General features: G+C 52.8%; 1 protein-coding gene across 1 annotated transcript; it reads right to left on the bottom strand.

Moving 5' to 3' along the window:
- Positions 1 to 2,298: 2,298 nt before the first annotated feature.
- Positions 2,299 to 8,917, bottom strand: LOC100606400 (leukocyte immunoglobulin-like receptor subfamily B member 1). Its single transcript, XM_030819719.1, is given in 15 exon segments — positions 2,299 to 2,801; positions 2,881 to 3,039; positions 3,911 to 3,963; positions 4,223 to 4,260; positions 4,339 to 4,414; positions 4,927 to 5,046; positions 5,662 to 5,688; positions 5,691 to 5,708; positions 5,999 to 6,049; positions 6,369 to 6,671; positions 6,922 to 7,218; positions 7,445 to 7,747; positions 7,895 to 8,179; positions 8,369 to 8,404; positions 8,869 to 8,917. Coding segments are annotated over 15 exon segments (1,947 nt in total). The 5' UTR covers positions 8,903 to 8,917; the 3' UTR covers positions 2,299 to 2,654.
- Positions 8,918 to 15,210: the final 6,293 nt, after the last annotated feature.

Raw genomic sequence — 15,210 nt, 5'->3', positions numbered from 1 at the left:
CTACCCTATGTTTCAACAATTTCACTGCTGGGTGTGTATCTAAAGGAAATGGAATCAGTACGTTGAAGAGATGCCCGCCCTCCCATGTTCATGACAGCTTTAGCCACCATAACCAAGACATGGAACCCGGCCAAGTGTCCATCAGCAGGCGAATGGATACAGAAAATGAAGTGCTCAGTATATACACAGCGAAAAACTATTGCGCCTTCTAGAAGAAGGAAATTGTTTTATTTGTGACAACGTGGATGAGCCTAGAGGACGTCACACTACGTGGAATAAAGAAGGCACTGGAAGACACCTGCTGCCTGTTGTCACTTATGTGTGGATTGCCCCAGTTCAACTCATGGCAGTAGAGAGTAGAAGGTGGCTCCCGGGAGCTGGGCTGGGGTGGAATCGGAGAGCTGCATCGAAGGATACCGCATTTCAGTTAGACAGGAGGAGTAAGTGTAGCGGATCTGTTGTACAATACGGTGACTACAGTTGCTAACGATGGATTGTATACGCGAAAATCGGTAAGAAAGTAGATTTCAGGGCCTGGCGCAGTGGCTCACACCTATAATCCTAGCACTCTGGGAGGCTGAGGTGAGTGAATCACCAGGTCAGGAGTTCAAGACCAGCCTGACCAACATGGAGAAACCCCGTCTCTATTAAAAATACAAAATTAGCCAGGTGTGGTGGTGCATGCCTGTAACCCCAGCTACTCGGGAGTCTGGGGCAGGAGAATCGCTTGAACCTGGGAGGTGGAGGTTGTGGAGAGCCGAGATTGCGCCATTGCACTCCAGCCTGGGCCACGAGAGTGAAACTTCGTCTCGAAAAAAAAAAAAGAGTAGATTTTAAATATTCTCTTAACAAAAAGATAACTATGTGATGTTACAGATATGTTAATTAGGTTGACCTAGCGATTTCACAGGGTATTCATATATATTAAAATACCATGTTGCACACCCTAAATATGTAGAATTTTGAATTGCCAAATAAAATAAAGTAAAACATTAAAATAAAATAAAAAATATTATTTTGAAACAGAAAAACTGTAGAGTTTAAAACATGCCTTTTATAGAATGGAAAATTCCATTTTATATGTGATGACTTTTTAAAAAAATTTTTTTGAGACAGAGTCTGGCTCTGTTGCCCAGGCTGGCATGCAGGGGCGGGATCTCAGCTCACTTCAACCTCCACCTCCCGGGTTCGTTCAAGTGATCCTCCTGCCTCTGCCTCCCAAGTAGCTGGGATTGCAGCGTGCGCCACCATCTCCAGCTAATTTTTGTATTTTTAGTAGAGATGGGGTTTTGCTGTGTTGGCCATGCTGGTCTTGAACTCCCAGCCTCAAGTGATCTGCCGCCTCTGCCTCCCTAGGTGTTGAGATTACAGGCGTGAGCCACCGCACCCGGGCACATTGCCACTTTTTCTATTCTCAAGAAACATTTGTGATGCTCTGGGTGTGTTTGTGTGTTTTGTTAGTGTGTCAATATTTGTAAGAAATCACCAGTGAAGCTTCCTGAACTCGAGTTGATACCATGGGAACATTTTTATTAGTCAGTGTTTTTCACACACACAGACACACACACACACACACACACACACACATCTGAAATGAGCCAGATTCTCTGATGACTCTTACGTTCATTATGCAAACTCCAGTTTGGAATATTTCATCTATTTAATCTGCATTTTCTTTCTTTTTGTTTTTTTTTTTTTGAGACGGAGTCTTGCTCTGTCTCCCAGGCTGGAGTGCAGTGGCACGATCTCGGCTCACTGCAAGCTCCGCCTCCCGGGTTCACGCCATTCTCCTGCCTCAGCCTCTCCAAGTAGCTGGGACTACAGGCGCCCGCCACCACGCCCGGCTAATTTTTTTGTATTTTTAGTAGAGACGGGGTTTCACCGTGGTTTCGATCTCCTGACCTCGTGATCCGCCCGCCTCGGCCTCCCAAAGTGCTGGGATTACAAGCCTGAGCCACCGCGCCTGGCCTTATTTAATCTGCATTTTCTAGTATATTGGCATAGGTTTGCAGCCTGTTCTGGGGTTAGTTTGTGAAAATGTGTGTAGGATCTGCTTCTTCACTCCCATATGGAAACGCGTGCCTGCTCTTTCTTTCTCAGTCTAGTTAGGATTCATGAGTATAATTAATATTTTCAAGAATGAGCTTCACTGGCTATGTTGAATTTTCAAGTTTTGGTTTTTCCTCATGAGCAACTCTTCTTCTTCTTATTCCCTTTCTTACACCTTCATTTGGAATAATTTGTTATTCTTTTTCTAAATTCCTTATACAAAAGCCAACATCATTCACTTCCTAGTTGTTTTTTTTTTCTTTTCTACTTTTTTCATTTCTGGTTTGTAGTTTTTCAATTTCATTGTGTGATGTGTAATATTTATATTGTGATTCAGTTTAAAGTACATTCTTACTTCTGATTTTAGTTTTCTCAGTTAACTCATTGATTGTTGAGAAGCCTGTTTCTTTAATTAGAAAATGTAGGGATATTAGTTATTTAGACTGCAGAATCAACTGAGTCCCAAAGTTCCCAGAATCTCTCGGTGGTCTTTCTTAGGGGTCCAGGCTGACTGGGGTTCATTGGTGTCCACTGGGGGCAGTTCCCGTGCCTTCAGCAGTCCTGAGTCTCCTTCTCCTGAGTGTGGGGTCTGGGTCCCCTCTGGGCTAGTGGATGGCCAGCGTGGCGTAGATGCTGGGCTCAGCTGGAGGTTCCCCTTCCTGGGATGGAGGAAGCTCAGTTGCCGTCCGTCTGAGGGTCAAGCTGTGCAGCTGGGCATAGGTCACATCCTGGGGGGCTTCAGATGCAGCAGCCTGCAGTGGGGGAGAGTGAGAGGGAAGGAACGTGGTGGGGGTGGGGGAGGCCTGGGGGCCTGGAGAGGAAAGGACTCACCTCAGTGTCCATCTGCCTGTCCTCTTCTGCCTGTGTGTCCTTTGTGTCCAGGAATTCCCCGGACAGTGGGGAGGGAGGGGAGGCCATTTCTCTCCTAGGTCTGGAGTGTTTCACCGGGGCATACGTCACTGCCTGGGGGTCTTCATCGTGTGGGCTCTGCTGGAGAGAGACAGTGGTGGGGGGTGTCCTTGAGTCCCCCTGACCCCCTGGAGTCAATTTTCCTCACTGTTCCCAGGGTGATCCGATTGCATCCCTTTCCTCATGGAATCTCAGGGACGCCCTAAGGCCGTGGAGAGTCTGGCCGCTCCCTCCCTGTGGTTCTGGCCTCTCCTCCTCATTCTGACCTTGCCCATTTGGCTGCAGCCTCACGCGGCTTTCCTGCTGCCTCGGGGCCTTTGCACGGCTGTTTCCTCTGCCTACAGGGGCTCGTCTATTAGAGGATCGTGTGCTCCCCTCCGTCCAGGCTTCTCAGATGACAGCTGAGCACACAGCCCTCCCCTTCCATTCAGACTGGCCCCACTGCCCCACACTCTCTGCCCTTTCCCTGGTTTATGTTCCTTACAGCACGTTGCACTGCTGGACACGGTGCATTTATTTGCATTTTGTCTCCCAGCACGAGGTGAGCTCAGGAGGTGGGGGCGGCTCTGCTCCCTGCTGCGTCTGCAGCTCCCACGGGGAGCCCGATCCACAGTGAGCTCCCTGGGAACACTCGCTGGATGAATGAATGAAGGGGAGCCCAGGGGACCGGGTGGTTCATCTATTCCTCATCCTCCTGAGGCCTGGGGAGCGCTCTAACAACCAGACGGCCAAACAGAGGACGAGGAGCAGGAAGGGGACCCGGGAGGAGGCCCACGAGGTCCCAGGACAGCAGGAGAGAGTGAGGTCACAGCAGGCGGGAGGCAGCGTGTTGGACAAGGAGGGGCCCACCATGACGATGCTGAGAGCCGGGGGAAGGAGGACAGAGAAGTCCTGCAGGATTAGATCTGGCACCAGGAGGCCTTTGGTGCCCGGGACAGGGGCAGGGTCTCACCTGAGTGTCCATCTCCACCCTGTCCTCAGGCTGTGTGTCCTTCACGGCAGCATCTGCTGGGGCAGAGCAAGGGGTTCGTCTCCTGGGAAGGTTCCCTGGGACCTCTCAGCCCCGCCAGCCCCTGCCCTGTTCCCAGATGGGGCCACTGAGATGCAGGGAGGGGCTGCGATGTCCCCGAGGTCCCACAGTGTGGGGGGAGATCATCTCACCCTGAGGCCCAGACCCTTTCCAGCCGATGCCCCTTTCCCCATTGCTACGGAAACTTCGGGGCCCCCGTCTCCCTCCTGGCTGGCACCTCCTCCTCTCACTCACAGAGGTTTTCTTCCTGGGCGTCGGCAGCTGGGCTGGCCCTGGGGGAGGCACGAGAGCTTTAGGGGCAGTGGATGGGCAGGGGCGGGTGGGAGTCTGGGCTCTCCGGGCAGAGTTACCTCCTCTGCAGGCCTCTGTCTTTGGGCTCTGGCTCCACAGCCCCTGCAGGATGCTGGAAATCAGCTTTTCTCTGGGCTGAGGGAAGAAGGACAGAGCCTCAGCCCTGGGAACATTGGAGCCCCCTGCGCCCCACACGCAGCTCGAAGGTAAAACACTCCTGCCTCCATGTTCCAAATGCCTCATGAGACGGACAGAGCCCGAAGGACACTTTACATTTGTAGATGGACTGAGCCTGCAGGACACTTTACATTTGTAGATGGACTGAGCCCGCAGGACACTTTACATTTGTAGATGGGACAGAGCCCGCAGGACACTTTACATTTGTAGATGGGACAGAGCCCGCAGGACACTTTACATTTGTAGATGGGACAGAGCCCGCAGGACACTTTACATTTGTAGATGGACAGAGCCCGCAGGACACTTTACATTTGTAGATGGACTGACGTTAAGTGCTTTCTCCATTTGCCTGGTGAGAGATGCTGGAACAGTTTCTCAAAGCTGCATCTGCTCAGTGGTTTGGATTCTCTCTGGCTGTGCCCTGAGCCCACCCTCGGTCGGCCCACAGGGTCCCCCCATTCCCTACTTACCCGATGTCCAGAGTTTGCTGTGACGTCGATGTCGGAGGATGAGGAAGAGGAGGAGGAGGAGGAGCAGCAGGACGAAGGCCACCAAGACGCCGGTCACAACTCCCAGGTGCCTTCCCAGACCTTGAGCACGATGATGTCAGGAATGGGGGTGATGTCATTGAAATGAGCACCTACTGTATGCAGGTGACTGCTGGACCTTCCATTCACCACCTCCAACCCCCACAACAGTCATGCAGCACAGAAACATCCACCCTACCCACTGTACAGATGAAAAACTGAGGCTCAGAGAGGGGAATCGCCTGCCCCAGGCCCCCAGCCAGGAAGCGGCAGAGCTGGGAAGGGAGCCCGGGAGTGTGACCTGCAGCACTTGTTCCTGCACCAGAGCCAAGCCCCGGAGCTGCAGGGAAAGAGCCTGACCGTCCTGAATCACCGCCCTGCTCCCCTCCCCTGCCCCAGGTCACCATCTCTGCTGCAGGTGGGACAGGACAAGCTCCCGTGGAATCGGGTCTGGGAGGTTCCCCGGGAGGCCTCCTCTCCCAGGAGGTCACAGGTGGGAGTCAGAGCTGAAAGGAACTTTCCCACCCGCAGGCCTCTCTCCTTTACACTTGGAGAAACGGAGGCCCAGGCAGGGGAGGGGCCTGTCCACATCGCCACCTCCAGAGGAGGCTGAACCTAGGAAAGAACCACCCCGCCTCCCCAGGACCCCGCCCACCTCCCACTCAGAGCCCCACTCACCACTCTGGGGATCCGACCCCGTGGGGTGAGGGGCTGGTCCTCAGGGCCTGCTGGGTCAGAAGGGGCGTGAGGGCTGGGGTGCCCTGCTCCCCATGTCAGCCCGGCTGCTCCTCCCCCAGGCTGGGCCCCAACATATCCCTCTGCCTCAACCCCTCTCCCCTCACCAGCCCAGCCTCAGAGCCCCGGGGAGCCTGTGGCCCCTCCTCTGGCTCTGCCTCAGCTCCCTGGAGGGAAGCCCTTGCTTGAGTCCCCGAAGGGAATGGGATTGTCTGGGAGACTCAGGACTGCCCTGGGGGAGGCTGCGCTCCCTCCGAGCCTGGAGGCCTCAGGGACTCACCAGGTGTGGGGATGGGACCAGTGGGTGGGGGACTGGGAACCATGGAGGGTCCTGGGTAAAAGAATGAGAGGAGGCTGAGGAGCTGGGGCTTCCCTGAAGAATCCCCCTCAAACCAAATTTCTCTACATGGGCCCTGTGGCCTCCCCAGCCTCTCCCTCCACCCACCTCTCCTGTTCATGATGCTGGTGATGCCGCTGAGGGCGGGCATGCCTTAGGGGGAGCCGTTCTCCTCCTCCCCTCTGAGGGGTGAGTCTCCCACTGGCTGAGATCCCTCCGACCCCTGCTCACTCCATCCCAGCCCAGAGCTCTCCTGGGGGCAGGGCCTGAGCTGAGCCTTTGAGCTCAGAGAGGACAGGGTCAGGGCCCTCACCTGAGACCACGAGCTCCAGGGGGTCACTGGGGTGAGTCAGCAGGTAGGGGTTGGAGTTGAGTGAGCCATAGCACCTGTAGGTCCCCGCGTGGGCTGAGGTCACAGGACTCATGAGGAATTCAGCCTGGTGCTGCTGAGCTCGGTGCTCTGATCTCAGACGCAGCGGGTGATGCGCTGCCCCCTCCTTGGTCAGAAGGAAAGTGTCCATCCATCCCTGTGACTGACACAGCAGGGTCACATTCTCTCCTGAGGCCACCATGGGGCCCGGCTGCACTGAGAGGGAGGGTCTGGCACGGATGTGTCCTAGAGAGAAGATGGATGGGTGAGGGGCCGCCCCACCTTGTTCTGAGCTGACACCTCCTCAGGCCTCTCTCTGGGACCCTCAGTCTCTCTGTCTCTGTTTTCTCTGAGTCTCCCCTTCCCTGCCCATCCCCTGTCTCTGTCTCTCCCTCCCTTGGGACCCCACCCCTCATCCCGGCCATCACCACCTGGGCTCCCCCGGCAGGGCCTGTGCAGAGCCTGGGTCCCTGACTGAACCCGCTTGGCTCCTCACCTGCGATCAGGATGTCCAGGGGGTCACTGGGGGCCGACCACTCGGAGGAGAGGCTGTGTGCACCGGAGCATCTGTACTGGCCCCCATAAGAGCGGCTCACAGGGCCCAGGGTGAAGTTGGCCTGGGAGAGCCCAGCCTGGGGCTGCCGGCCAGGGCGCTGGAGGAAGTTACGTTCTCCCTCCTTGTACAGAACAAATCTGTCGTAGCCGACATCAGAGCCACACTGGAGGGTCAGCTCCTCCCCAGGGGCCATGACAGGGCCCGGCTGCACTGAGAGTGATGGCTTCTTAGAAACACCTGGGAAAATGTGGTCATGGTTTCCAGGAGCCGACCCTCAGGCTTCCCCACAAACCCTCCCTCTCCCCCGGGGCCTCACCACTGCTGATCTTCCTGTGTCTCTGGCCCCAGGAGCCCTGAGCCCTCTCGCCCCAACATCATCCCCCCTGGAGCTGCCCTGAGAGGCGGCTCCTCCCCACCTGCCTGGAGACTCAGGGAACTCCAGGCAATGCTGTGAATGTCTCACCTGGGACCAGGAGCTCCAGGAGATCACTGGGTGAAGACCACACAGAGGGAGAGCTGGAGTCATAAGCATAGCACCTGTACGACCACCTGCGACTCGGGCTCACGGGGCCCACGGAGAAGACGGCCCAGGACCACCCACGGGTACGGGGCTGGGAGTTCAGGCATTGTGGGTGTCCATCTTCTCCTTCCTTACACAGAATGAAGCCATCAAATGCCACCTGTGAGACACACTGGAGGGTCACATTCCCTCCTGAGGTCACCACAGGGCTGGGCTGGGCTGAGAGGGTGGGTTTGATGTAGAATCCTAGGAGAGAAGGAGGCACCGTGTTAAATGGGGCTCCCACGTCCCACGTCATCCCCAGGGCTGGGATGTGAGAGGCAGACGCCCCTGAGAGCCGATCCCCTTCCTGAGGGCAGAGCCTGGGGCTGGGACCCCTGAGTGTCCTCTTACCCGTCACCACCAGCTCCAGGGGGTCACTGAGCTCTGACCACCACCGATGACTGTAATACTGACAGCGATACCGCCCTGCGTATTCCCAGGTGATGGATGGGATGGGGAACTGGCCCTTCTTCACTAGCTCTGGTCGTATCTGGTTAATCCAGGATGCTGATTTTTTCTCTGTATATAGATGGTATGCCTGGGTCTCCTGGCTCCCCTGACACCTGAGGGTCAGGGGACTCCCCTGTGTGATCACAGAGCCTGGCTCAGCCCAGAGTGTGGGCTTGGGGAGGGTCCCTGGAAGGAAATCAGAGGTCGGATTCTAAGTCATTTCCCACCCGACAGATCTCAGCTCTCAGCCGCAGGACCCTCCAGATGCCCCCATCAGTCAGTCCAGAACTGCTATTCCCCATCCCTAGCTGCACGGGGGTGGCCCCTTGTCCCCAGTGAGGAGGAGGGACCTGGGAGAGCTGGGGACAGACTCACCTGCCTGCACGTGGGTCCTGCGGCCCAGACTCAGCCCTGGAAGAGAGTTCCCTGTAAGAGATTTGCCCCCTGAAGCCTGAGCAGGCCCTCCCCTCCCTGGGATCTTTGTGAGCCCCTGGGGTCTCCTTAGGGACCAGAGTTTGGCTGTGGGGTGAGGTCCCTCCTAGGTTAGAAGCTCCCTCCTGGCTGGGCGCGGTGGCTCACGCTTGTAATCCCAGCACTTTGGGAGGCCGAGATGGGCGGATCACGAGGTCAGGAGATCGAGACCACGGTGAAACCCGGTCTCTACTAAAAATACAAAAAAATTAGCCGGGCTTGGTGGCGGGCGCCTGTAGTCCCAGCTACTCGGAGAGGCTGAGGCAGGAGAATGGCATGAACCTGGGAGGCGGAGCTTGCAGTGAGCCGAGATTGCGCCACTGCACTCCAGCCTGGGCGACAGAGCGAGACTCCGTCTCAAAAAAAAAAAAAAAAAAGAAGCTCCCTCCCTCTTCGAATCTCACCGAGACAGATCAGGACTGTGAGGATGGGGGTCATGGCGTCTTCTCCCACTGCCCTGCTCTACGGATGGATGAGTCCTCGGTGCTGGCAGGACAGAGACACACAGAGAGAAATAGCCTCCCCTCCTTCCCACCCTGTGTGGACACTGGGAGGCTGGGTCCTTCTCATGGGGTGTTGTCATCTGCAACCACACAGGAAGCAGAACTGCCCTCCACAGGAGCCTAACTTTCATTCTTTTAGAGCTGAGGTTGGGGCAGACACCGGGCCCTCTGCAGGTATTTCAGACTGTAATGGGGTCTTTCCTGACCCCCAGCCACTGTCTGTCTGGTTTCTCCTCATCTCACTGACAGCCGGGATGTAGCAGCAAACAGAACTGGTGCTTCCTGAGTCAGCCCTTTTCAGGCGAGGGTGACCGTGGGCTCCTCCTCCCTCTCAGAGCCTCCCCATGGGGTCTCCCTCCCTTCTTCAGCCCGTCCATCAGCTCAGCGTTGTGGGGTCCTTACCGTGGTCAGTGATTCTTCAGCCCTGGAGATGCTTCAGGGAAGAGCCAGGTCCATGCTGCACGCAGACTCAGATCAGCAGAGATGCATCTCGCATGTGGCTGTGCCGTCCAGGCTGAGCTGCGTGTGGCAGTGAGCACAGAGGAGAAATGCAGGGAAATAGGGGAAGAAAAGTTGATTTCTTTCTTGACACTGGATTGTGGGTTTTCTTTCAACGAAATAGTCCCCTCTCAACTTCCCCTTTGTAAAATATTTTGCTACAGTGTCCACCCCCTACCCCCCCTACCCGGGAACAAACCTCTGAGTCTTTCCTGCCTCCTCGGTGCCCGTTGCGTCCTTGGCCGTCCCTCTGCACCTCAATCCCTGTTCAACGTTTTGGGAACAATGACTTGTGTTTGAGCTTTGATTTGCGGAGTTAAGGAGGAAGTTGATATTTATTCGATGACTGGTTATCATCCACTGCCTACGTGACCTCGGGAGGTAATGAACCATCTCTGATGCTCCGATTCTTCCTTTGCTGACTGTTGTCGCAAATCCCACTCGTGACAGTGGTTGTGGGGTCAGTGGTGCCGGAACATTGGGAGGGGCTCATTTGTGCTTGATTTCCAGACCAGGGGAAGACCTGAGGTGTTTGGGACATGAGAGGATCTTGGTGTTGGACTCCACAGTCTGTGTAGATGATTGATGTGTCCACTCAAGATGTCACATCCGACTGTAATGGAGAAATGTACGTGAGGCATTTCTGAAATACCCAGAGCATCAAGGTCATGAGCAGAAAAAGACATGTGGAAACCCCGATTGTAGATGGATCCACAAGAAAGAACGGAGGCCAGAGGTGAGAGGCCACAGGGTCCCGGGACCATCAAGGGCTCATTAGGGTGGAGGATCCACCACTGAGTGGAGCCGGGAGAGGAACCTCGGGATCTGCAATGACAGTGAGCGGCTCAGGGCTCCAGATCAAGGTGGGAGGCTGCGTCCTCCAGCTACACCTGAGGCTGGAGTGGACCCCAAGCAGCCCAGGGGAATTCCCTCAAGGGAGTGCACCACACCGTCCAGTGATAGAGCTGCTGGGATTCCAACGAAAGAAGCACTAAACACCAGGGTGTACATAGAGCATTTATTAGGGGGACTTTCATATAATGGGGCGCCCTCGTCTCCTTGCCCAGTGTTTCCTTGTGGATCTCAGGGATGCGCTTCCACATAGCAGCATGTTTTTCAGAAGGACAAGGAGACACTGGGTATTCTATCCAAAGCTTAACCTAAAATAAAAACAAAACCAAAAATAAACCCCCAGAGAATACTATCTCTCAGTACTGTTGTTTCTTGGGATACACAGGCAATTCGTTTCTGTACCCCCTTCATATACCCAAACTTGCTCGTACTCCAGCCCCGACACTGTCTCTGCTGGGCCTGCATATAGGAAAAGTCTGCCGTTCATATTCGCAAGTCTTGCTTCTCACAAATGCAATAGTTTTGATCCCCGTTTGTTTGAAAAAAGTGTGCACATAAGAGACCCCAGGAATTCAAGGTTGCATTGCTCCAGGGTCGCCTGGATTTCGAGTGTATTTGGGAATGAGAAGCAAGGATTATGATCTGGAGTGCATGGCATGGCAAGCCACAGTGTGTCTGGAGAGGGAAGTGCGATGTTGTGATACACACTGGTTTTCACCCGCGGCTCCTGGCTCGTAACTCCCATGGCCCTTGTTACGGTCTTTTGTTATAACATTGGCTCTGTTGGGCCCCAGGGGAGGCCTCTGACCTCCTCCTGCCCTTCCTTCACCTGCCCCAAGGCAAGACTCGAATGTTCCCTGCCTTTCTGATGGTGGATCTTAAGACCCTCCCAGAAGACGGTCTCACCCTGTTCCTTGTGGGAGGAAATGCTGACGTCATGAAGCTTCCTTAAAAGCCCAAGAGGACTGGGTTTCCTGAGTTTCTGGATGGCTGAGCATGCGGAGGCTCCTGGAGGGCGACGCCCAGGGAGGGTATAGATGCTCTAGCCCCTTCCCCCATGCCTCCTCCTATGAGTCTCTTCATCTGTGTCCTCTGCATTGTGCTTTGTATTCAACCAGGAAATGTCAGTGTTTCCCTGAGTTCTGTGAGCTGCTACAGCAAATTAAACAAACCCAAAGAGCGGGGCATGGGATCCCCAACTTGAAGCCGGTCAGTCAGAAGTTCTGAAGGTCTGGACTTGGGAATGGTGTGGGGGGCAGTGTTGGGGACTGAACCTTCAATCTGTGGGATCTGGGACTGTCTCTGGGTAGACAGTGCCAGAGCTGACTCAGAGGACACCCAGCTGCTGTTCGCTACTGGGTCTGGGGAAAAAAAAACCCACACATCTGGTCCTAGAAGTCTTCTTCTGTGTTGACGATTCCTGTGGTGTGAGAGTAGAGGAAAAGCACCATAGAGAGAGCTCTCTGTACATAGAGAGGTAAAGGAAGTTCTTATCAGCAACAAGGGAGAAGCTGACAGAGCTGCCTGGAAACAGAGTTCCCTGGTTCCAGAGGTTCAAAGTCAGAGTTGCTGTCAGTCCATTGCAGGAGAAGCCGTTACTGGGCAAGTGTTCTCTCAAGAGTGTCTTATCTGAATTCCTGACGTCCTAAAGAATATCTAGTGATAAACCTTGTCAAAACAGGAGGGGGGTGAAGGACATGGGAGAGTTTCTTATGGGTTTTTTAAAAGTCCTTAGAAACAGTTCTTATCTGAGATGTGGAAGCATGGGCCTCCTCTCCTTCAGGCCTTTCTGGCCCTGTGGGGTCTGAGTTTGACCAAAGTCATCTCATCCTTGCACCTGTGACTTTCCTATTGGGAGTCTGCAGTGAAGGGATGGGGTTACGAAGTTTAACCTGACAGTTTCAGGAATTTGGTTCAGGGGAGGGCTTGTTTCCACACTTTTAGCAAAAGGGTTAATTTTTCAGTGTTTTCTAGAAACAACCTAAAGTGCTTTATCAGTACTTGGGGATGCTCAAGACCTCAGCTTGGGTTCCAGCCTGCAGGTGGAAACATGCATCTGTTCCAACCCACAGAACAGTCATGGCCCTTTGTCTTTCTCTCAGAACGAGGAAAAAAGTGGAGGAAACTGTGGGACCTTAGAGACTGTGACTCCCCCTCTTCTGTGTTTGTAGACAGACCCTGGGATGACTCAGTGACCCTGGCCACACTCAGCACTGAACCACCTTCCTGGGTGTTCATGACACAGATGCGCTTTATCATTGTTGGACCGGGCATATCTGACCCTTGAGTGTGAGGCTCACATGGACCCCGCCATGCCAGGCATAACACAGAGGTGATTCTAAGCTTGGGAGCGTGGACGCCGCAGGGCAGGAGCAGCTACAGCAATGCCCTCATCAGCTTTCCTTCTTGAATCAGCCCTGGGAGAAACCCTGCATGGAAGATCAGGTGTGTGGGAGACAAACCCACCCCAGAGGAATAAAAAATCAAAGAGTCCGTTAGAGAAAAAAACAGGCAATTGTAGAAATGAATTAGGAAGCTATTGTGATGTGAAAATAGTAAATTATATTAACACATTTAGAAATAATTTCATCCAGAATGAGACACAGCTGAAATGATAAACATTGTATTGGTGTAGAATATTTATTAAAATTTTTCATTAGTCATCAGAGAAAAACTAGAAATGAAAAAAATAGAAAAGATAATTAATGCACACAAGAAATGGAATGAGAAGAGGAAACAGATATCTCTCTTTGGATCACACTTTCAGAAGGAAGGAAATAAGGAGTATGTTATTCAGTAAATACTTGCAAAGAAAATGGTTGACATTTTTATAGAAATGAAGAAAGAACATGAGTTTAACCAAAAAAAGGAGATTTAAATAAGCACAATCAGAAATGATAAAGTTGACATTACAACCAACACCACAGAAATACAAAAGATCATCAGAGACTACTATGAACACCTTTATGCACATAAACTAGAGAACCTAGAGAAAATAGATGAATTCCTAGATACATGCAACTTCCCAAGATTGCACAGGCAAAAAATAGAAACCGTAAACAGATCAATAACAACCAATGAAAAAGGATCAGTACTAAAAAGTCTTCCAGCAAAAAAGCCCAGGAACAGATGGATTCACAGTTGAGCTTAGCCATATGTATGAAGAAGGGCTGGTGCCAATCATACTGAAAGTATTCCAAAAATCAAGGAAGTGGGATTCTTTGCTAGCTCAGTCTACAAAATCAGTATCATCCTGATAGCAAAATCAGACAAGGATCCAACAGAAAAATAAAACTACAGGCCAAGAAATCTGAGGAACATAGGTGCAAAAATCCTCAAGAAAATACTAGCAAACAGAATCTAACTGTATCAAAAACATAATTCATCATGATCAAGTTGGCTTGATTCCAGGGAAGAAAGGATGGTTCAATACATGCAAAGTCAATAAAAGTGACTCATGACATAAACTAGAACAAAAAGCATATGATCATCTCAATAGATGCAGATAAAGCATTCAAGAAAGTCCAACATCCCTTCATGATAAAATCCCTCAACAGGCTAGGCATGAAAGAAACATACCCCAAAATACCAACAGCCCCTGCGTGACAAACCCACAGCCAACATCAAATTGAATAGGGAGAAGTGAAAGCATTTTCCCAGGAAAATGGGAATGGGATCCTCCCTAGCCCCTGGGGTCTCCTACTGGACCAGGGCCTATCTGTGGGGCAGGGTCCCTCTCGTTCTAGAATCTCCCATTCCCCTCGTCAAATCTCAGTGAAGTGGACCATGGCCATGGGCGTGACAGTCATGGGGTCTCCTCCTACTGGCCCCGGCTGTGCAGGTGGCTAAGACCATGGTGCCCACAGGACAGAGACACATGTGGGCACAGAGAGGCAGGGCTCTCCCACTTATAGGATTTTCCCGCCAGCATCTCCATGGGTGTTGAACTGTCCCGGAACCCGCTGGCTCATGTTTTCCCAGGGCTTGGCCTTTCTTGAATGCTTTATCTGCATCTGTTGAGATGATCATATGCTTTTTGTTCTTAGTTTATGTCATGAGTCACCTTTATTGACTTGCATATATTGAACCATCCTTTGAGACAGGCACCAGGCTTTCTGCTGATATTTCAGACACACATGGCATCTTTCCTGATCTCCTTTCACTGTCTGCCTGGCCTGTCGTCATCTCATTAAGGGCCGGGACATGGCTGCAAAAGGACGTGATGCCTTCCTGAGTTGGTCCCTTCCAGGTGAAGGCGACGGAGGGTTCTTCCTTCCTCTCAGAGCCTCCTCATGGGGTCTCACTCTCTCCTTCAGCTCACCCACAAACACACCCTTGTCGGGAACCTACCACGGCCAGTCTTCTCATCAGTCCTGGGGAAGCTTCAGGGAAGATGCAAATTCAGGCTGCAGGGCAGACTCACATCAGCAGAGACTCATCTCACATCTGGCTGTGCAGTTCCAGTTGAGCTTTATTGTGGCGGTGAACAGAAAGGGGAAATATACAGACACAAGGGAAGGAATCATGACCCTTTTCCCAGAACTGGAGTGTGGGTTTTCTTTATGCAAAAACGTTCCCTTCACGAACTTCTCATTCACTCGTCACAACGGCATCCACCCCCATCTCCCTGGAAACAAAATTGACCTGACTCTGCCTTCTTGGTGCCCCCGTCTTCTTTCAGGCACTCCTGTTCCCATCCTGCGCTCCTGCGTTCAAGGTTTTGGGACAATACGTGGGGTTAGCACTCTGATTTGTAGGGAAATCTCATCTTTATTTAAATATTCATGTGTCACCGCCTGCCTGTGTGACCTTGGGCAGTAACCTCTCATCTCTGAGCCTAAGTTTCCTCATTTGGAGCCTGTCATGAGCCCCATTTATCACAGGGGAGCTGGG

Source organism: Nomascus leucogenys, chromosome 10 (assembly GCF_006542625.1).
Source record: "Nomascus leucogenys isolate Asia chromosome 10, Asia_NLE_v1, whole genome shotgun sequence".
NCBI classification, from domain to species: Eukaryota; Metazoa; Chordata; class Mammalia; order Primates; family Hylobatidae; genus Nomascus; species Nomascus leucogenys.
Note: the sequence above shows the minus strand (reverse complement) of the source record. Positions and strands in the feature narration are given on the sequence as shown.